Source organism: Corapipo altera, unplaced genomic scaffold (assembly GCF_003945725.1).
Source record: "Corapipo altera isolate COAL_440 unplaced genomic scaffold, ASM394572v1 135, whole genome shotgun sequence".
NCBI classification, from domain to species: Eukaryota; Metazoa; Chordata; class Aves; order Passeriformes; family Pipridae; genus Corapipo; species Corapipo altera.
In genome coordinates this window covers 44,013-65,902 of record NW_020885122.1, presented here as the reverse complement: position 1 = coordinate 65,902, position 21,890 = coordinate 44,013, and the positions used below count along the sequence as shown (strand labels likewise).

Genomic DNA, 21,890 nt, shown 5'->3' with positions numbered 1-21,890 from the left:
ACATGAATTTTTGTCAAACCATGACACACATGAATTTTTGTCAAACCCCGACACACATGAATTTTTGTAGCTCTGTTCAAATCCCTGGTTTTTTGTTGTTTTGGAAGCAGTGTAGTTTTCCTGTGGTTCTGTGCAGGGTTTTTCCAACCTGCTGCTGGGTCCTGCCTGCTTCCTGGGAGAAAATCATTCCTTATGGCAGCAAAAAAAAAAAAAAAATCCCTTAAAGCTTTTATTTCTAGGATTAGATAGAGGGAGGGAAGTTGGGTCAGTGGTCTCTTCTTTTCTGGCTCAGGGAAACGTTGCATATTTTCTAGTTTAGTTAAATATTCAACCATGGGGGGTTTAGCACCTGTGAAGACTCAAACCAGTAAGGAAAAGAGCTTTTTTTTTTTCATTAGTGCCTGGTTCAGCTGTTGTAGCTTTTTCCAGGCAGTGCACCTTTCCCACCATGCTCTGTTCACCTGCCCTGCCTTTTGGAGCCTCCCAGGAAAACATGAGGGAGTAACTTGTTCCTTTTTCTTCTCTGAGATGCTTCGGTTAACATGTGTAGCCTAATTAGCACATTCCTGGCTTCAGGCTGTATTTTTCTGTTACAACTTAATATTCATATCAAGGGAAATATTAAACACACTGAATCCACCTTGGTAGGTTTGTAGCTCTTTCCTGGAGCACAGCATGAAATCTGAATGAGGTGAGCAGATGGTGGGGCTGGGAGCTTTGTGTGTGCAGCAGACTTGCCAAGATGCCCATTCTGGAATCTATGTAAGAGTATCCTGCTCCAAAGGGGATCCCAAGTCAGGATTTAGCCTTTCGTGCAGCCTTCTGTAACATGTGACCTGGTCCTGATGGATGATGGGGTGGGACAGTGGGCCAACAATTTGGAATTTGCTGTTCACAATGTATTTGTGCCATGGTTTGCCTGACTAATTCCCAGTTTTCTTAGTTTAGTCTCACAGATACTGTTTCTCTGCTGAGAACTAATTATTTCCTTTCCCTTGTAGGCTGGCTACATAGTTTATGAAAAACTGAAAAATATGAATAACAGTGACCAAAAGCTATTTTGTGTAAGGACAGGTAAGTTATGCATTCAGGCATAAGGAATTTGTTCAGTGCACAATTGCATATTCCACTTCCCAATTAGTTTTTTTTTTTAATTATATCAGGGTTTAGCTTCTTGATGGTTGGAGATCACTTCCAGAGGGAGCAGACAGTAAAAACTCTTGTAAGCCCAGGGTTACTATACCCTGTGACTGTTTTCAAAAGTGATGTAGGAATGCAGTCTTAGGATGCTGTTTGTTTGTGTTTTTCTCTGCTGTACACAGAGATGGGAGGAATTCCTGCTGTCATTCCAGTTTGTTTATGGAAACACTTGAGTGAGTTAATCTCAGTTCTGCTGATTCAGGGACAAGTACGTAACTTAAGAACAAATAAAGGCCACAAAACAAACCATGTTATGGAGTAATGCTTTCCTTGAGGCACATAAATAGGACCCAAATGCTTTAGAGCAGCTTAACATTATTTACTTCATTAGAGAAGTGATTTTAATGTCCTAGTTTTTGTTCAGTTACATCTTTCATAAATTTAGTATGACAGGGAACTTAGGGCTGAAAAGGGGGCTTTTTGTGTTCTGTGAAAGACAGAAGTGTTCTTACTATCCCCTTAATAGGAGCTGCAGTTTTTTTGGCCTTGGTTTAAACAGCATATCTGTGTTAGCAGCTCTCTTCTGGAAGCTGGAGGGAAGCAGGGAAGGATCACTTTGTAGCAATCCTGTTGTGTATCTGTTTTCCCTGAGCATGTGTCATTACATATGTGTCTCTTCCATTGAAGAGATGCAGTGCTGAAGCACATGGAAACTTGACCTGATTCCCTGGGTACTCAACTTTTAAGCCCTGGAAAAGCTGTTTTATCAGCTGTAGATCTTGTAGAAATGTAGTTACTGGAATGGGACTTAATTGCATATAGATGTTAGACCCCAATTATTGTGAAATAACTGATGACATTTCTTACAGATGCCATGTCTGAGGGTGTGAAGGAGCGCTTGACTTCACTGGCTGAAGAGATAACAGACCTGGCTTCCCACATCCCTGCCTCTTCTGGACAACTGGAAAACTTTCAGAGGTCAGTTTTTTGCCAACTTGTCTCCACTTTGCCTCTAAAATCAGGGTTTTCTCTTGATCTCTGAGGTCCCACACCACAAAATACACATGAGTGAACAACCAGCTGTTATTTGTGTGTCCTTTCCCAAGAAAACATTGTCTTTATATGTAGGAATTTCTGTTTGCACTGGTCTGATTGCAGTGGTTTGACACTGAACTTGGCTGAGTTTTTCTTCTTGCTGAAATGCACAAGAAGATCTTTTTTTCCTAACTACTCAGGGCTCTTGTGTGACTGCCCACTAGAAATCCAGAGAGTTTATCTAAGCAGGGGAGCCGTATCACAGTTCTTTTGGAGGGCCTTTATAGGGTTTTTTCAGTGTGAAGAAATCTTAATTTTCTTTTCACAGAAGTGGAATGTCAGTTGTATATTGAGTGAGTGTTTCTGTGTGAAGTTTTGGACAAATTCAGTCTGGAGAGAGAGATGACTTCAGAATCCTCTGTTCTGCTTGTAGCTCAGATGAGTGTTAGTAACTGCTTTGTTTTACTTCCCAGGGCTGCAGAAATACTGGCTGAGATATCAGAGAACATAAATGCCTTAAGAAGCACATTGTTGGGTTCAGGTTCCCCTTCTGGACTGGAGAGGAGCTGTGGTGCTGCAACTCCAACAAATTTTGAAGCCAAGTCAGCAAATGTTGAAGCACAAAAAACTGAGTGTGCCAAACAACTAGAAGGTGACTTTAACATCTGCTCTGATGCTACACTGGCTCTCCTCTGGGAGGGAGAAAGTAATGGAGAGGAGGCAGAGAGAGGTAACACTGTGGAAAATAGGGCTGCAGCAGCCAGATCTATGGACAAAGAGAGAGATGACTTCATATCACTGGACATTACTGAGCAAGAACTTCAGGTCTTGGAAGATCAGGCTGCAAAAGAGTTGGTCAAGGAAGCTGCGCCTGAGGTAATTAGTTCCCACAAGATTTAAAAAGTTTTTATCCCTGAGAGAATATTCAAGTGTTTTGGAAGAAGGGCTCAGTCTGGGAAGTACCTGTGAAGGCAGTCAAGCATAAAGCTGCTCTTCAGTCATGTGTTTGGAAGGATTGGTACCAAGTACAGGAGGTCTAGGAAATCTCATTAGTTTTCCTCTTTCACTTCTTAGAATGTTACCAAAGAATTCCTTGCAGTAGGGGGACAAATTCTGCACTAGAGCATCTTCAACTTGGTCATGACTAAAAAGCAACTCTGTTTTTAAGGGATCTGTAAACTAATAGTCCTTCTAGTGACTGAGTGTGGATTGATGCCTCCTCAATCAGATGAATATTTTCCTGTGTTCCAAGTTTGTCACACATGTGGTGGTACTGCTGGTTTTTTGTCTTACTACAGGGCTTTGTTAGGTTCTAATATTTCCTTCAAATATTTTGGGTTTAGTGGACAAACTTCAGAGCTGAATGTTGAGCTTAACTGCTTCTGGTAAGAAGCAAAAGCATACAGAGAAGTGGTTTATAATATGTACAGAAGTTTGGAAGCTTGTGGGTAAAACAGGAATAACTTTGGTGCTAATAAGAAAATTGTGTGGGTTTTTTGGTTTTGTTTTTGTTTTTTTTAGGAGGAATATTCCACAGATAATGAACAAAATGTTTCCTGTATCATTGAAAGTGATGAAGAACTGGAAATGGAGATGTTAAAAGTGAGTGCCTCAGGGTTTATTTTTCAATTTTTTTTTTTTTGGTAATGATGATGCTCTGGGATCTCAGTGAACTGGAGCATAGTTGAGGGGAGGGAATATGAAGTAAAACAGTGCTCCTTACAGAAGGTGGACAGAAGATAAAGGTGTGGATACCTAAAGAATTCAGTTTTCTGGTGTTAGACTTCAATATCACTTGCATCCTGTTGCATCTTTACTATGCCAACTTGGACTGGATCCCCACAATAGATTTAAGTTATGACTAGTTTAGAAGTTCTATGTCCAAATATCATATTACCTCAGATACCTCATTTTACCTACCCATTCATGCTCCAAAATAACTTTTTTGTCCAAATTTCTCAGTCTTTAGATGATGTAGATGATTCTGAAGGAGTTGTACCTGAAAGAGGGTCCACTAAAGCCAGGAAAACTCCTGACACAGAAGTGAATGTAGCACCAGATGGTGATGAAGAGGAAGGCATTGAGGAAGAAGAGGAGGAATGTTTTGGTAGTTTTTTTTAATTTTAATGCATAATTAAATAAACTGACTGTCTATAGAAGCAGCTGTGGAAGCACAGCAACATTTGGTTTCTTGAAGCAGAAAGAAAAAGCTCACCTGGACTTCCAAGGGAGAACTTGGATTGTGTAAAGATGGCACCTCCCACATCTGCCTTTGTTCTGTTCTCCTATTGCTGCTTCATGGCAGAATCCTTAGGAAATTGTGCCGTGGAGGTGGTCTGGAACTAATGCTCTGGGGCTGTCCCTGTGGAGACAAATCTAATGGGGAAAAGAGGCTGAAATGTGAGGAGAAATACACCTCAATTTGTTTAGATTAACCTGTTCCAAATGAAGCAGTTATGCATTACAGTCCTATTGCTATATCTCATTAATCAAGCCATATGTTCTCCTCCTCATGTGGGGTCTCTGAGGAGCCTGCTTGCTTTTTTTAATCCTTCACTCTAGCTTGTAAATATCTTGAGTTTGTCTCTCTCTTCACTGGAATTGACCAAATTCTAAGCCCTGGGCATCACTAACAGGCTGTTAGTGGCTGTTAACGTCACAAGCAGACTGTTGTTTGTCAAGACAGTGCTTCATCTTTTTAAAATTTAATCCCAGATTAGTTGGTTTTTCTTCTCTCCCACTAAAGATCCACTGCTGCCAGAACCTGGTGAAAGCCACATCACGTGTCTGAAGACCTATTTTGGGCATTCTTCATTTAAACTGTGAGTGTATTTTCTGTTAAAATGGACACTGATTTTTTTTCTTTCCCTTTTTTTTAACCTGGATGTTGTTTTTATTAATCCTTAAACAAACCCACTAACAAATCAAGGGTCCTGTTTACAATCTCCACAAACACTGTGGGAACTACAGTTATTATTTGTGATCTCCTCTGAATGTCTGCATCAAATGCTGTTTGCCTTAGTCCTGTTGGAGATCCCCTCTTTGACACTCCTGGGCCTACCTGCAAAGACAACACTCTAAGGCAGCCTCAAGGGTTTCTTTAACCCACAATTCAACAAAATATGCAGTTTCATACTACTCACTTGTTCTGTGTGGTGGCACAAATCCAAGTATTCCCCTTTTGTTTAATTTAAAGGGTCCAGTGGAAAGTCATCAATTCTCTTTTAGAAGACAGAAGAGATAATCTTGTTGTCATGGCAACTGGTAAGTTACCTTTACACCCTAAGAAACAGCAAAAAAAAAATTATTCCCTTTTTGGGGAGACTAGCAGAACAAACCATGTTTTTTAGGGCTCGCCAAGGTTTGGGGATTGTCTGCTTTACTGTGTAGGACACATGATGTCTCACTTCTGCCCCTTTTTCTTTCAGGCTATGGAAAAAGCTTGTGCTACCAGTTTCCTCCTGTTTATACTGGACGTACAGGAGTTGTCATCTGTCCTCTCATCTCCCTGATGGAGGACCAGGTGCTGCAGTTGACGTAAGTAATGTGGTGGTAACAAGCTGCTGCTGGATTGCCTGTGGGAACACAGGTCCTGCCCGTGGCATTTCTTGGGGGTTCAAGTGGAAGCTGTTTGTGTGTCAGCTGTAGAGCATATGTTTCTCCAGGAACACACACTGGCTGTGTAGGCAGTCTCAAATCCCTGGATTTGCCAGGTAGGTGAACCATAGGCTGAATTTGCAAAGGATCTTTGCGGGGTTTCTGAAGGAACACACGAAGTATTTCTGGGTTCACGGGCCTTTTTTTTGCCCAGACTGAAGTGACAGAGGAGCTTCACGGGCTGTTTCAGCCTGTGGGAGTTCTATCAGAGCTGGGCAGGGCTTCCTTTGGGTCTGAGAAGTGACATCTGAGTAGCTGCAAGCTGCAGGCAATTCAGATCAAAGTTATAGCACAGGCTTTCAAGAGGGACAGTGCAGTAGGTCTCCTAAGAGTTGGCCTCTTCACTTAAAAGATCTGAGGGGGGGAAACTTGTGGGTGACACCAAATCACTTTTACATGAGCAGTCACAGGTGTTGCCAAGATAATTTTGTTTGATTTTTTCTTTTTTTTTAATACCTGATAATACTTTCTCCACACGTACTTGCTTCCTATTGTAAGAGCTATTCACTTCTGACACTTGTTCATTGAAGCTGTGGGAATCACACTGAGTTGTCTAGTTCATTCTTGCCTGTCCAACTTGGGAAAAAGGGGTCTTTTGTGAAAGGGGGGATACGAAGATGTTTTGTAGTGAGAAACATCAGTTTTGCCTGGCATTTTCATGACTGTGTGCAGGTGACTGGCTGGACAACCTCAGCTCCTTGACTGGGTGTTACTCAGCAGGGTGTCTGTGTATTCAGCTGCTGCTTTGACTCTTCCACTGTTTTCCTCAGTGGAGAGGGTTTATTCACTACATTCCCAGTGGGTCATTCATTTTGAAGGCTCAGGAGACTGAATTTTTACAGTCTGCTGCCACTCAGTAATTTATCTGTCAATCTGGCTGCTCAGCAGCTGTGAAGACCAAGAGATGTAAGAAAACTTGGTGATTTACTGCGTTAAGAGCTAAAATACAATTTGGTTGAGCTGGTAATTATGGAGTTTGTCATTAAAAAGCAACCACCTCATGGAAAATTAACAGGTGCAGCATGGGCAGCTCACAAAAGATTGAATGTCAAGGCAAAAGCTTGGTGAGCTAATAATGCTAACATCCAAGTATGATGGACTGGATAAGAGAATAGTTAAAGAAAATACACTTAGCATATAATTTTTAGGTGTTTTATTAGTGAACTTGTCTCCTGTGCAAGGAAAATGGTCTTCCTTTCTCAAATTCCTGATTGTACTCATCTGATGTGTCTCTTGTGGAGAGAACTGGAGGGGAAGTTGAAGAGGATTTGGGTGGCAGGAGTAGCCATGGACCACTCTTGATTTTTCAAAAGGATTTTCCCCACAAAGATCCTTGAAGAAAATAGTCTCTGACCTCACAGCTTGAACTTCCTTTAGAAATGCTGGCACAGGCTGGAACCTAAAGCTTGGAGAGTAAATCCTTTCATGACTGTGCTTTTTTTATTTCTGCAGAATGTCAGGGATTCCAGCTTGTTTCCTTGGTTCAGCTCAGTCAAAACAGGTCAAGGAAGCCATCAGAGGGTGAGTTTTAGCCAAGCTTTCTGGGACTGGGGGTGTGACTCTTCTGGAATGCTTTCTATGGTCTTCACTGAGTTCCTCTTGTTCCCTATCAGAAATCTGGTCTTGTTCTCATTTCCCTTTTCAAGACAATCATGACTTTGTTGAATTTGTCTGGGGTTTTCTCTTCTTTGACAGTGTATTTTTGGTCTTTCAGGGGTCAGTACAGTGTCATATACATGACTCCAGAGTTTTGTTCTGGGAACTTACAGTTACTTCAGGATCTTGACCAAACTGTTGGTAAGTTGAGGATAAGGCTGTGGGCGAGTTGCCAGGCAGATTAAATTAGTAGTTTTGTTTAAAAATTTTGAATATCTGAAGATTTTTCGCCAGTTCTTTGGTGAGGGTAGTGTGGTGACTGTAAATAAACAGTGTCATGAGATCCTGTCACTGATTTTTAAAAAAATGTGAGTAGTGTCTTTAGCATGGTCTTGGCCTGGGAATGTTGAGCAATTAATTGGGAACAGAGGTGCTAAAACACTGATTGTTGAATCAAAGGAACTGAAATGCATAACACTAAATATTTTAGTCTTTTAGTATTTGTATTTCTTTGGTCTTCAGCTGAATGTAACAAGGAAGTGGTGTTTTCAAATGCAGTAATGCATCTTAAAAATGCTCTTCTTATTAAAGGTGATGCAGCTGGTGGACAGGTCATTGAGTAAAATCAAGGCATGGCAACTCCAAGAGTTGTTTTAGCAAGGAACTGAGTTTTTCTAGTGCTGTAGGCAGCTCACATGTCTGTGCTGTGGTTTTGTGCCCACCAGGTATCACCCTCATAGCTGTGGATGAAGCTCATTGCATCTCTGAGTGGGGCCATGACTTCAGAAACTCTTTTAGAACTTTAGGCTCACTAAAGAAGGTTCTGCCACTGGTGAGGTTTGGATATGTTGAATTTCTAATAAAAGAGAAGGATTTTGTGTGATAGTTTGGAAACAGCAGGTTCTTTTATCTTGTGCTTTGGGTGTACTGACCATGCTGGCTTGGAGTTTGAGCAGTCCCTGTCAGTGACTGGGCTTTTGTGGTTTCTTTTCCAAATGCTTAAATGAAGGATATTCTGAAATTAGGCTGCCAGAAACTTCTGAAATGTAAACTGCTTTGGATCCCTATGCTGTGGAACATGATGTCCCTAAGCTTCTGGTTTAACATTGAGAGATTTTTTTTTTATTTATTTTTTTTTCTGACTGAGTGAATTGTAGGAACATGCAACTGATTTCTATAAATGCCTCAAGCATTTATTGCATGAGCTTAAAAATTTAGACCTGAACTTTACATGCTCTTATTGGAAGTTTTATCCTATGTTCCCTAAATTTAGCTAATCACATCAGAAAATTACTGTGGACTCATGGAAGATACACACATTCAGAATGAAACTTCATATTTTAGGGGTTCTGTCCCTGTCTGCTGTCCTGGAACTTTGATCCCAAATGCTCTGGAAACTGAATATGAACTACATTTTTCAAATAACTGAACTGATCCAGTGATCATAAACTCATTCAAGTGCCTGTTTACATTCTGTATCAGTTTCCTATTGAGTTTTTTGGTTAAAAAAAGAAATTAATGAAAGGTCATGGGTGTTTTTCTGCTTCTCATTGCAGGTTCCCATTGTTGCTTTAACTGCAACTGCAAGCCCCTCAATAAGAGAGGACATAGTGAAATGCCTGAACCTGAGGAATCCCCAGGTTACCTGTACTAGTTTTGACAGACCTAACCTGTACTTGGAAGTTGGACAACAAAGTGGAGATATCTGTAAGGATTTGAAACAGTTCCTAACTAGGAAAGGAAGGTAAGCTTGGTTTTGTTGATCCCTCAGACTTCTTGCAGGTGGATGACTTCCTCTGTTCTGTGTCTTTACATGTTGTTATTACTTTAAGCAGTTCTGTGTATGAGTTTGAGGGCCCCACTATCATCTACTGCCCTACAAGAAAGGCCACTGAGCAGGTGGTGTCTGAATTGAATAAACTCAGCGTGGCCTGTGGTACCTACCATGCTGGAATGGGGAACAAACAGAGGAGAGACACCCACCACCAGTTCATGAGGGATGAAATTCAGGTATGGAGGAAACAAAATCCACTTGGTCCTGTTTATAACTGCAGAGTTTCTGGTGGTAGAAAGAATTTTGGACCATCAGCATGTGTTAGAGGTTTCTTCTGTCTCCAATTCTGGGCAAAGAAATTGCTGGTCTATGCTGACAGTAATAAGATTGCTGGCTTACCTTGGCGATTTCTGTAGTAATTACCTTAAAAAATGCATGACATTTAAGGAAAGTAGTGGTGGCTGGAACAACATGATCACAATTTGTGAGCTGCTTTTTTCCTAGGTAGCAGTGTTATCCTGGGACTTGTGTTCCTTCTCACAATACCTTTGAGAACAGCTACTTGAAAACACTCCTGCATTTCCCTCAGCACATCATTCCTGTCATGTTTATAATCCTATGACTGTGCTCTGGCCAAAATCAGACTTGAGGTAGCCACGTGTGAGTCTGAAGCTGTCGTAATTTAAGCTGGATTTTGAGTCTGTAACAACAAGTTGTCACCAAGAGCGTGAACATTAATCCAGGCTTATTCTTTGTGCTCACTTGAAAAAATTCAACATGTGACCTCTTGTTCTGTAGTGTGTTGTGGCTACAGTGGCATTTGGAATGGGCATCAATAAAGCAGATATCCGGATGGTTATTCATTACGGTGCCCCGAAGGAAATGGAATCCTATTACCAGGAAATCGGGAGAGCCGGCCGGGATGGCCTACCTGCTTCCTGCCACGTCTTATGGGCTGCAACAGACTTGGCTTGTAACAGGTAAAGGACTGGGGACAACTGATTTGACACAACCAGAACAGTTTTTGATGCCATGTGGTGCAGGTGGTAGCTCAGGGCACCAGCTGGCTCATGCAGCAGCTCAGGGCAGGGCCAGAACGAGTGCTCTGTATTCCCATCAAGTAGTCCCATGTTATTTTCTCAGTTGGATGCTTCCAGTAATTACTGTGAAGGATATTAAATGAGGCAACAGGTAGATATGTCCTAACATGCCACCTGTAAGGCTCTTAAAAGAGGAGTGATGATATCCCAGCATATTTTGCCATCTGGCTGTGGAGCTGATGACAAATTGCCAGAGATTGGACAACTAGGGAATGAGAAAAGCAACTCTCAGTGCCCTCTGCCCTTTTCTTCCTCCTTGGTGCCTTTTTGGCATGGATCTCTGAAGTTTAGTAACCTGTGAGGTTGGAAGAAGTTCTAATATTCTGATGGAATAATATTAAGAAGAATGGGGGGGAAAAGTGCTTTTCTGAGTATACCCTGTGCTCTGAGGAATCAAGGCTGTGGAGAAACAGGCGGGCAGCTTGGGGCTGGGTTTTGTAGGATATATTTTCTAGCTGTTCCTTGTGAATGCCTGGCACACTTCATTTTTGGTGAGTATTTAAGGCTCTTCACTCTTCCCCTTGGCTGACAGACGCCTCATAAGCGAGATCCACAACGAGAAGTTCCGGTTGTACAAGCTGAAGATGTTGGCAAAAATGGAGAAGTACCTTGTGTCCAACAGCTGCAGGAGGAAGTGAGTGCTAGAACCTGCTTAATGTTTTGTCACTTAAGGCAGCTCTGATAAGAGTTACTGACTTGGTCACAGCTGGAGGTTGTAACCAGAAAGCATCCTACACTAAGTCTGTTCTACAAGCACAGAGCATTCTATTTTATATTAATGAGCAGTATCAAAAATACAACTTTCAGCACATTTGTACACATACATCAAGTGTTTCCTTATTTACTTTTAAAAAAAACCAAACCTTTTCTTCAGAGGAATCAAAGCTAAATAATTGGTTCCCTAGTGAATTAATTAATGATGCTGATTTCAACTCAGTTTCCTGCAATGAATTTCATGTGTAAATTCTTGGTCTTTTATTGAATTCCATCCATTCCCTTGGGTAGAATCATCCTGTCTCATTTTGAAGACAAACAACTCCGAAAGGTTTCCTCTGGCATCATGGGCACAGAAGAATGCTGTGATAATTGCAGGTCCAGGTAAGCTTTCCTCCCTGAAGACTGATACTGGAGGTTATGTTCTCTCAGACTGACTTAGAAGGCAAATTATCTAAAATAATTGGCTTTTATGCATCTGATCTTGCAGATGTTCAGCCTGAGGTACATTTTGGAACAACTCTCTAACCTCTTTCTAATGAGTTGAGCAAGCCATAAGCTCTAAGTTAAGCTGTGGGGAAAGCCCGGAATAGAGCATGGTCACAGTTCCTATAAGGGTTTAAGCAACACTCTGAAACTGTGAATACACTTTTATTAATCAGTTTAAACCCTGTTGGGTAATTAATCCCAAAAGAAAACACTTGCAAATGGTGTGGGCTAAATTGCCCCAGTGTCCAGGGAGCTGTTTTCCTGTTACAGCATGTGCTGACATGTGTTCTTTTAGCCTTGATGATAATCTCATGCATGTGCTGAGGGGAATTCAGGGGGTCAGTAGTCAGAGGCATGAGCAGAAACACCTTTCTCAGTTTCTTCTGTAGTTATAATAAAGCTTTCCCTGAAGTTATAATAAAGGATTCCTTGTTCTTGCTGGTAGCCTGGTGCTCTCTGATCCAAGACAAGACATTATGCTGAGTTGCTTTCTGGAAAATGGTGATCAATTCAGCTGCACTTGAGTATGTCAGGAATTAGGAAGTCTTTGCTTGGCCTCTACAATACCTAAAGGAGAATTTAAGAGATCATCATTTCAATCTTTGCAGTCATGTTGCTGTGCCAGTAAAGAGCCAGATGGTGAAGTTGTATTGCAGAACTGAAATCCCTTGGAACAGATCGTTTTCCTTTTTCTCCTTGGAAGTGATGTGTGCCAGTAACTTTTCAATGGGTTCTTCCACTCAGTAATAAATGCATTATTTTTTTTTTCCTTTGTTTTGTCAAAGAAACAGACAAAAACCTATTGGCTGTTAGGTGCAATTAAAGACATGTACGTACCTAAACCAGTCAAAATATTTAAATAGTCAATTCAGAAGATTGTTGGGGCAATGTTCTGTAACAGCAGGTATAAGGAAGAAGTGCTTATTTTTGGCTTGGACAGCTGTGTGAGACACTTGAAGCTACATTGACATAAACAATTAAACATTTCTTAAGTGTATAGTACTAGGACCAAAAATGTGAGACTAAGTCAATCACTTGTAGTTATTTCCTTTAGCTACCAATAATATTTGGAACAAGGGAACGGGGACTTGATTTGCATGTATTAAACTTGGTTCTCTTTGTTGCCTCCAGAGGCTCTTGTCTTACATCCCCCAGTGACTCCGAGGGTGGCTTGCAGGATTTTGGGAAGCAAGCTCATCAGCTGCTGTCTGCAGTGGTCGCCCTGGAAGAGAAGTTTGGGACTAAAAGGCCCATTCTGCTGCTCCGAGGGTCTGTAAGTGATTGTTGAACTCCTTGGATGTGTTCTGAGAGTGGAGGGGGCTGTTCCAGTGTCCCTCTTGATTGATACACCAAACAACACATGGGTTTACATCCATGTCTGTGTGTATATACCCTTTTTCTTGGAGAGATGGATGTTTGTATATATAGAGAGAGTTTTAAGTATCAGCAGTGAAGCTGCTCAGCACCACTTCCCCTGCAACAAACAAGATGATTGTCCTGCAAGTTTGTTATGAAAATACACTGCTTTGGTTATCTTGAAAGGAACAACCTTTTCAGGATGAAGAATAAACATCTTAACAGCTTAAAAATAGCTGGTTTATGTTTGAATAAAGCAAATGATTGCTTCCACTGTGGCTTTGTGCTGCTGGCTGACTTGGAGCAGTGAGGTGAGAAGTAGGATACTAGAATGAACATAAAGGATTTCTGCATATATTTACTTACTTCGTATTTCAAACAAGTTATAAGGGGCTCACTGGAAATAAAATCACAATAAGAGCAGAATCACTTTTTGTGTTTACAAACTGAGGAGAGAAAGAAAGACCTGTAGTACTTGATAAAACTACGTGAATTATGTCCATTTTTAACCTTTTAATAAGACATTAAAGTTGCTTGTTGTCACACAAATGTGTCTAGGATAGAAATACTCTGTAACAGATTTCAGTGAATAACTATTCATTTATGAGATCACTGGAGTAAGTGAAGTTTATGCCATATTTGCACTGCAGATGCAGAATAGCCTTTTACTGCCTACAAGAATAGCCTTTTCTGGGCTGAAATAGTAGTTGGGCTCTGAGTTCAGGGGCATAACAACCCATCTAACAGAAGCTAATCAGCTTTTTTGGAGCCTGAACCGTTGGTAAGATAAGAGTAGATCAACAATGTTTTAAAACAAATGAAAAACACTCTGCAATGAAGGCTGGAGGAGGAGGAGTAGAGCAAATGTGTAATGAACTTGGTCATGGCTTAGTATCTCTGTCCTGGGATTTAAACAGGACTTGTGAACTTATTTTTACTGCTGTAGGCTCTTCTGAATCAAAAACTGAGTGGGTAACAGCTTCTGTTTGAACTCATGCAATGTTAGGTTGACCTCAAGTGGCTGAACACAAACTGCACTGGGTGACTTGATTTCTTTGCTGTGGATGGCTGGGTCACTCCTGTAATCTTCTCATATATGAAGGGAGATGTTTTAATAGTTCTGTGATGTAAGTGTAGGTTGGTGTGGGGTTCTTTACTGCAAAAGAAAATCATGATCCATCTTGTCACAGCCTTGGCAGAAAGTGCAGGAGTGGATTAGGTTAGAGGAAGCTCCTCACTTTCCAGGGTTTTGGTTTGGGGGTTGTATTTAAAACTCGATTCCACAAGGACTGGACCAACGTGATTCTTTCCAAAATTTCAGAACTCCCAGCACTTGCCAGACCGGTTCCGAAGGCACCCCCTCTTTGGCAGTGGGAAAGAATGGCCAGAGAACTGGTGGAAACTGCTCTGCCAGCAGCTGATCATGGAGGGATTCCTCAAAGAAGTCTCGGGGCATAACAAGTTTGCAACCATTTGTGTGCTCACCCAGAAGGTACTTTTGGGTGTGAAACGACCCTTTGAGAGCTCACCTGAGCTCTCAAATCCATAGCTGAGCCACACAGTTTTTCTTACAGGGTAGAAATTGGCTGTCAAAAGCTGGATCTACTTCAAATCCAAGTCTTCTGTTACAGTCCAGTGAAGACCTTAATCTGCAGAGGCCTTCTAGAAGGTAATTATGGCAGCTGAGCACTTCTTCACTAACATCAGCTCTGTCTCTGAAACCTGCTTTTGGAGGTGGCAGGGTTGGACAGGAGAGCATGTGAAATTTGAGTTTTACTTTTGCTTCTGGTTAAATTGAATAAAGAGTGCTGGCTTGGTCTTTGACAAAACCAGAAAGAATAATGAACTGGAGATTGCAGAGGCTTTGCTGCAACAGGAAATAATATTAAAACAAAGCTCTTCAGTTCTGGCTGTAGGAACCTATTCTAGTGCCTACACGGTTGCTAATAAAGGTGATGATAAAGTATCAGGGTTTATTTGCCTTCTAATACACTTGTGACTCTTTCAGCTCTGTCTTCTAGAATTGAAAAAGTAGCTTATTCTTTCACCAGTAAGCAATGCTGAAAGCTGTGTGCTTAGTGCAAACCAAAAAATTGGCACTTACTGGTTTCTCCGCTAATGGGATCTTTAAAATCAAAACTCTTTCAAGGGTCGTCGTGAAAATTCCGTTTGCCACAAAAAACTTGAAATTGGTTTGCTTAGCGAAATGTTAATTTATTTATTTTTTTTTAAGGGCAGTGTGACTGTACAAATGATTTGGTCAGATTTGATGAAGATGTAATTAATTTTATTCCAACAGTAGACCTTTGCCTGTCCTCTCTGCGCAGCGCTCCCCAGGCACCAAAGGAACAACACAGTCACCAGTCAAGCAGGTTTGTACCAGTACAACCCTCCTGCACTGGGATCCATCCTTGCTCATTTAAAAAAAAAAACCTTGCAAACGAATTGTTAAAGTTAATATTTTACTGCTAACAGCAATCTCGGTGAAAAGATGGTAAATCAGCATTTGTCTTGTTCTTCTGGGTTTTTTTTATAGATGTCTTTATATGAGATGTTTTCATATGAGAAAAAAGGTAAAACTCCTCCAAGAGGCAGTAACGTGCTTAACAGGTACAGTATTTGAAATTGAAACAGAATTCCCTGACTCTGACTGTGTTAATAATAGGGATACTGCTTGTAGAGTGATCCTTAAAATGAGTATTCTCTTATGAAGTGACTGTGAAAATATTTAATGCATTAAAAAGAAGGCAAGTGCTTAAAACTTGCATTACATTTCAAAACCTTGAGCAATTACAACCTTTAACAGTTAACATCACTTGAGGGCTTTGCCTTTCTACTGGTCTGGAGAAGACTATGACTAAGTCGAGGCTCCCTCAGGTCAAAAGAAATCAAATAACCTTTTGCAAAAAGCAGACCAAGTAATTTGTTTTCCTGGCTCATGTGCTGCTTCAGATTAAGTGCACCTTGTATTTCTGAGTGGATTCCTCCTTCAGGCCACTCTTCTGATGCTGGCAGATGACAGGAAAAGAGGCTGTGTCACTTAAATGAATAATTGCCACTGCAGCCATGGGAAGATAAATTATTTTAGGGACAGCTACAATCCAAATCAAGGGTTATTTTGTGCTGTGCTTAGGAAAGGATGCTCTTAGTCCAGTGTGTTTGCTAACAGATACAGCAGTATAATCATGGCAGTCTAATTAAGGGCAAATGTTCCTGAGTCTGGGAGCTGTGCTAATTCCACTTGGAGCACAGCAGCTGTGTCCCTGTCACTGATGGTTTTCAGGTTATTAGTGCTTTTTGCCAGGATTAATGTTCTCCATGGGGGAAAATGTGAGGTGGGATGGCATCGGAATCGTGTCGTGAGTGGACAAGTGCTTTTCGGAGCTTGTGTTTGTTGAAGTCTGTGAATAAACTGATCTAATGCAAGGCTTCCTTCACACTTTTGTTCTTTTGCTAGTGTTTCAGGGCGTTCACCACTGAAATCTCCTTTGAAACCCCAAGAACCAGCTGTTTCATCCCGAGAAAAAGAACTAGAGGTAAGGTTTTTCTTTGGGGGATAGGGAGGATATCTCTGAATTGCAGTCAAAGTGCAAACCACAGTTGTCCTATGTTGGAGCAGCTGTCTTGGACTGATCTTAAAAATGGGTTGTTTTGAATAAAAGTCCTAGAAGAGGAATTTAAATATGTTAGGACGAATTAAAGGATTGCAGGGGGTTTTGTGTATTAATGGAAAAATCAGAGAAGTGGATAACTTTTCCTCTTGTATTGATTACACCTCTGAGTGATGTAGAGCTGCTTCATGAGAATTTGGCTCTCTTCTTCCCAGACTGCTCTGTATGGCAAGCTGCTGACTGCTAGACAGAAGGTAGCTAATGAGAAGGAAATTCCTCCAGCTGTCCTGGCAACCAATAAAGTCCTTGTGGAGATGGCCCGGATAAGGTAAAGCCAGCATGGAGATCTCTTGTACAAACTGGGGAGGCTGCAAGCCAAGTCACAAATCCCCTTTCTGCTTCTCTTGGGAGAAGGGATAAAGCATCCAAAGTGTCTCCCACAGCTACTGAAAGGCATTGGACAAGAATTTTTTGGGAATGTGTATGTTGTTACTGCATGGAAGAGCTGGGGGCTTATGTGGGAGGTAGAGACAAATAAATATGTTTTGTGGTAAATTGGTTCTCCCAAGTATTAAGTAGCAAACTTGAAGCTTTGCCTGTGGTCAAGCTTGATTTAGAAGTGCAAACAGTGAACTTGATTAGTTGCAGACATAAGGGTACAGTAACAATACTTTCAAGTTTTGATTAAGAGATCTGTGCTCCAAGTGTGTCCTTCACAGACACTTGATGTTTCCAAGTGTTGGCACAGGACATTCCCATGGCTTTTTATTCTTCATCCCAAACCAGGCCTACAAGTGTTGAGAACGTGAAGAAAATTGATGGTGTGTCTGAAGCCAAGTCCACCATGTTGATCCCTCTCCTGGCTGAAATTAAGGACTTCTGCCAAGTAAATGACTTAAAGGTATGACATACTTGAAGTGTCTGCAGCTATGGGACTCCATCGAGTCACCTTTCTGCTTTACAAAAAAAGCAACAAACTTGAATGCCACAGTTTGTTCTGATGGAGTAGTTTCACATGGAATGAGCAATACCTAAGAAGATGTGTTGACCTGGACACAGGTGGTTTTTTTTTTTCTGCCTGGTTTTCTTTTCCGAGTCCCTTGGACAGGCTCGTGCTTGTTTTAAGAAGATGGGAACATGTGGATGCCCATTTGGATTCCCTCTTTCCTTTATTTGTAGAACACCTGAGTTTGGGTCAAAACCAACCTCCAGAGAGGGGGATGATTGATTGTGTTAATGTTACTTATTCAGGTAGCTTCAGATAATGGAAGGGTGACTCATTGGTTGTCACTGGGATATAATTCTTTTTATTTTGCTTCATCTCACTTAGGCTGACGTTTTCCCCACATCTGCACCTAAAAATCAGAAAGAAGCCTCTCCCTGGAAGTGTGCTAGAGCCCTTTCTCCCTCAGAGCATGTCACATATATCCTGTTCCAAGAGAAAAACCTGTCTATGGTAAGCTCTTCCCTCTGGGGGCCCTTTACTTTGAAAACTTACAGCTTTGCTTTGCCCCTCCCAAGGGTAAACCTTGTCAATTGGTCCCTTAGTTAAGTGTGCCTAAGGACAAATTAACAATAAATACTTGTACAATTATTAATGAGCAACTTGATGCTCTGTATCCACTAATCCTGATGATTGTATGCACACTGTGTGTTCCCTGGGGAGAAATGAGTAGAAGCTTGAAACCTAGGGGGTTTTTTTGAGGAGTACAAGGCACCAGTTGGAAATCTCTCCTTGAGAAGTACAAGTCTGGGCCAATGAAGTTTGACATCTTCTTCAAGGCAAATGCTTTAAGAGAAGAATGCAACATGTGAAAGTGAGGGGGGGATTTGTTTTGGTGCTGTTATCCATGTCCTGCATGGATGTTGGGTATTGTGTGGACCTCTGGAAGGTCAGGTGCACCACAGCTGCTTAGTCTCAAAATTCAAGGTGAGATGTTGCACTTAAGCTGTGAAATAGTAGCTTCAAGAGAAAAACCTTCTTTACAAGCTGGAAAAGAAATTAGGCAACTGTGAGGAGTAATGCAGTGTTCTGGGGAGCTTTGTTGCACTGCCGTGTGCTGGTGTCTCCTGATTGCTTTTTGGGAATGGGAAGTTGCCAGGCTTTTGGTTGTGCTTCAGACCATTCTGCCACGTCAATCCCTTCTGCCTTTGTTTCCCCAGAGGGCTATAAGTGAATGCAGATCTTTGCCCCTTGCTGTGGTTGGCACTCACCTGTTGCAGGCCATGAAAGCTGGCTTCCCTGTCAGCCTGGAGCGAGCAGGATTGACTCCTGAAGTTCAGCAGGTCATTACTGATGTTATCCGTAATCCTCCCGTTGACTCAGGTGAGTCATATGGAAAAGACTGAGCATCCCTCTTAAATCTCTATTTACTCAAATGTTTTGGGGGGAAAAAAAACAACAGCCTGACCAAGTAGTACTGGCATCCTCAGAAAACACACTGAGAATTTATCCCAGATCTTATGAGTCAAACTCATACATGGTTTTATTTTCTTACCTTTTCCATGCCTTAATCAATCCTATGCCTTAATGAGGGACAGCCAATGTGTATTGCAGCATAACTGAATAAGAAGCAAGAAGCTTAAAAACCAATCGATGTCGTGTTTATTTTTTTTCCAAGACACTACCAAAATTCAAGTAATTAGAAAGCTTGTTCCTGCAAATATTGAACTGTATCTCATCAAGATGACAATTGCACTATTGGAGAAAGAGGATAGAAATAAGTCTCAAGACGGCTTAGGCATCAAAAGGAGGTTGGTGTGGCCAGAAGGGCAGCAGGAAAAAACAGGAGCAGATCAAGCAAGCAGGGAAGGTGCCTTGTGGAATAAAACACAGGTTAGTAAAAGCAGGTATAAAACTGTTTTTGTGTAAAAGAATGTTTCCTTTGTAGGAGCAGACTAACAGCCCTTCCAGCAGTGCTTAGTGTCTCACCTTGCCAATCCATCTCTCACTCTGTTTGGAATAGAACTGCTTTCATCTCCTCAGAAGAATGCTCAGAGCAGAAACAGAGGATTCTCTTTGGAAAAGTGTTGACCTAGGACACCTGTGCAGCTTAGCTATGATTTGTCACACACATTCCAAGTTCTTCCCTGTCTGAAAACTTGGATAAGCTGGATCCCTCATAGCCACCAAATCCAGGCCGTGCCCTTGCCTTGCTTCTGTATATTAGTACCTGATCACCAACCTGATGTGGGAAGCAAAAGGCAAGGCCAGCCAGTAGTCTCAGTCTTGGGATTCCTCTGCATTTTAAAACTGCTGAGCAGAGCCCTGATAAAAAGTGTCATGCCATTAGCCTGACTCCTTGGGGACAAATCTTGGGAAATGAGGAGCTCTTTGTTTCTGTATGAGCAAGTCTGGGATAGTCTGAGCTCTCCACTGGCCTTTGTGTCCCCCAAGTCCCACTTCAGGACCTTGTACAAATGGCACCTTGCACTGAGTGGCTCCTGGTGAGAATGGTGTAAAAAAAAAAAAAAAAAAAAAAGACAAACTGTGCTTCTGCTGCCTGTGCTGGGAGTTCATGTCTGTTCCTTACACGTTTTGGGGCTGACTGGCTCAAACAATTTTTCAAGCCTTGCTATTTTGCCAAATTGATTTTTCTTGCATGCCTTAGTGCTATTTTCTTTCTACAGTATCTGTGTCTGAGCCTTCTCTTTCCTGCAGCTGACCTCCTGGCACTCCAGTTGCCTGAGCTCTAATCACATTTTTTCCTGCTCCTGTTAGCTCCTGGAGCTAATAACAGGAATAACATGCCATTAGTAATCAAATTAATATTCTACAAATGAGTAGACTGCAAATCGAAAAGCTAATCCAAACAGTTCTTTATTTACTTCTTCAGAAAATATCCTGGTTCTAATAATTCCCTGTAGCAAGCAGCTTTTAAATCTGTTAATGGATGTTCTTGGATTTGAACAGCCTGACACTGCTGCTGCTTTTACAGGGTAATTGGATCAATCCAGCATCCAAGGAAGGAGCAGAGAAAACCCATCTGCACATGGTGCCTTTGGCTTCAGTAAACATATGTTCTTACTCTAATAAAGCATGTGGTAGACTTGCCATTAGTGTGGATTTTGGTAACACAGGGGTGTGTAGCTGATCCAAAAATCTCAGGGTGGCTCTTCCAACCTGTGACCAAGCAGGATCATGTAAAAAAATGGTAACATTTCCGTGCCCACTATGCTGTTAACTGACACTTCTGCTGTAAAAATGCATTTGAACGTGAATAACACAACTGCTTCCTTTGTGTCCCATGTGAAGGTTGTGGGGAGCGTGGATGGCAGCCAGGGAGGGAGCAGAGGGGCAGCAGGCCCCCCGAAGCCCATCGCTGTGACCTCCTCTGACCCGCCTGCCCTCGACCCTGAGGAGGATGAGCTGTTTGCTGACTCTCAGCCCAAGGTGAGACTGCCTGAAGCACAGCCCAGTGCTGCTGATTCGTGTGTGCATCTTCAACAAACCAAATTCCCAGCTCCTGTCTGGGTTTTTAACTGTGCCTAAAACCTGGCCAGCCCACTTGTCTCATTGATATCCTTGATGCAGTGATGCCATATTGCTTTTATTGCCCTGGCTGTGCCTGAATATCCCACTTAGACATCAGCACCCTGCTACAGGAACTTTTTTTTTTCCTCAGTACATCTCATCAGCTATCTCATGGCAGATGCTTCCAACATTTTAAGAGGACTTTTGGTTCCTTTTTTCTCTTTCAGGTAGAGGGTTCTGAGACTATGCTGATCACACTTAGAATTTTTTCACTGGTGTCTGTAGGAACACAATGTCTGTATGAGCAGACATTAGTGGTTTTATTGAAAAAGGAGCTTGTGTCTCTGAACAGGAACACTTGCTCTACCACTTGCTTCAGTTTAAAGCTGGATATTGCTGTGAGTGCAAATATTTTTCAGCCTTGGTTCTCCCCACTGTTAGAGTTTAATTCTTAATCCCTCAGTTACTTGAATGAGGTGTTGGATTTAAGTGAGACATAAGTCTTCCGGGATCAATTTAAACAGCTTCTGTCTCCAGATGAGCATGAAGTTGAGGAGTAGAGCTGTGTAACTGAGACAACCTGTTTAACGTGTGTTTCCTTCCATGTTTATTAATGTCTTTCCAGAACTCTTATTTTCCTCCCAAGCGGAAGGTGCCAGAATGGTTTGGGACCTCAGCAGCAGCAACAGTTCTACCTGTAACCCAGACCAAGAAATGCAAAACGGAAACCAGAAAAGGGATTTTCAGCTGAACGGGGAAATCAAGATCTTTTTTTTTTTTTTTTGTATCATGAGCATTATCAGCATGGCCTCTTGCCTCCTTATAGAGGGGCTTAAGTGCTCCTGTTCTACTCTTTTTCTCTTCCCCCTCCCTTATGCTTTTTTCACTGTGTGAAATCCGATATTAATTAAAAATAATACATAAATATATATATATATGTAAGT

The 21,890-nt window shown here is 41.6% G+C and overlaps 1 protein-coding gene across 1 annotated transcript in view; it reads left to right on the top strand.

Annotated features, from left to right (window-relative positions):
• WRN (Werner syndrome RecQ like helicase) overlaps positions 1 to 21,822 on the top strand; it is a 30,908-nt gene extending 9,086 nt beyond the window's left edge. Inside the window, exons 7-35 of the mRNA XM_027669977.1 lie at positions 1,002 to 1,074; positions 2,010 to 2,118; positions 2,649 to 3,051; positions 3,697 to 3,777; positions 4,138 to 4,282; positions 4,922 to 4,997; positions 5,372 to 5,439; positions 5,604 to 5,712; positions 7,285 to 7,353; positions 7,547 to 7,629; positions 8,154 to 8,260; positions 8,985 to 9,172; positions 9,261 to 9,438; positions 10,001 to 10,182; positions 10,835 to 10,936; positions 11,308 to 11,400; positions 12,637 to 12,778; positions 14,183 to 14,353; positions 14,436 to 14,530; positions 15,161 to 15,233; positions 15,398 to 15,471; positions 16,319 to 16,397; positions 16,688 to 16,800; positions 17,259 to 17,373; positions 17,803 to 17,928; positions 18,636 to 18,798; positions 19,094 to 19,308; positions 20,728 to 20,865; positions 21,572 to 21,822. Coding sequence (XP_027525778.1) covers positions 1,002 to 1,074; positions 2,010 to 2,118; positions 2,649 to 3,051; positions 3,697 to 3,777; positions 4,138 to 4,282; positions 4,922 to 4,997; positions 5,372 to 5,439; positions 5,604 to 5,712; positions 7,285 to 7,353; positions 7,547 to 7,629; positions 8,154 to 8,260; positions 8,985 to 9,172; positions 9,261 to 9,438; positions 10,001 to 10,182; positions 10,835 to 10,936; positions 11,308 to 11,400; positions 12,637 to 12,778; positions 14,183 to 14,353; positions 14,436 to 14,530; positions 15,161 to 15,233; positions 15,398 to 15,471; positions 16,319 to 16,397; positions 16,688 to 16,800; positions 17,259 to 17,373; positions 17,803 to 17,928; positions 18,636 to 18,798; positions 19,094 to 19,308; positions 20,728 to 20,865; positions 21,572 to 21,697 — 3,696 coding nt within the window. The 3' untranslated portion in view covers positions 21,698 to 21,822. The remainder of the gene's footprint in view (positions 1 to 1,001; positions 1,075 to 2,009; positions 2,119 to 2,648; positions 3,052 to 3,696; positions 3,778 to 4,137; positions 4,283 to 4,921; positions 4,998 to 5,371; positions 5,440 to 5,603; positions 5,713 to 7,284; positions 7,354 to 7,546; positions 7,630 to 8,153; positions 8,261 to 8,984; positions 9,173 to 9,260; positions 9,439 to 10,000; positions 10,183 to 10,834; positions 10,937 to 11,307; positions 11,401 to 12,636; positions 12,779 to 14,182; positions 14,354 to 14,435; positions 14,531 to 15,160; positions 15,234 to 15,397; positions 15,472 to 16,318; positions 16,398 to 16,687; positions 16,801 to 17,258; positions 17,374 to 17,802; positions 17,929 to 18,635; positions 18,799 to 19,093; positions 19,309 to 20,727; positions 20,866 to 21,571) is intronic.
• The last annotated feature ends 68 nt before the right edge of the window (positions 21,823 to 21,890 follow it).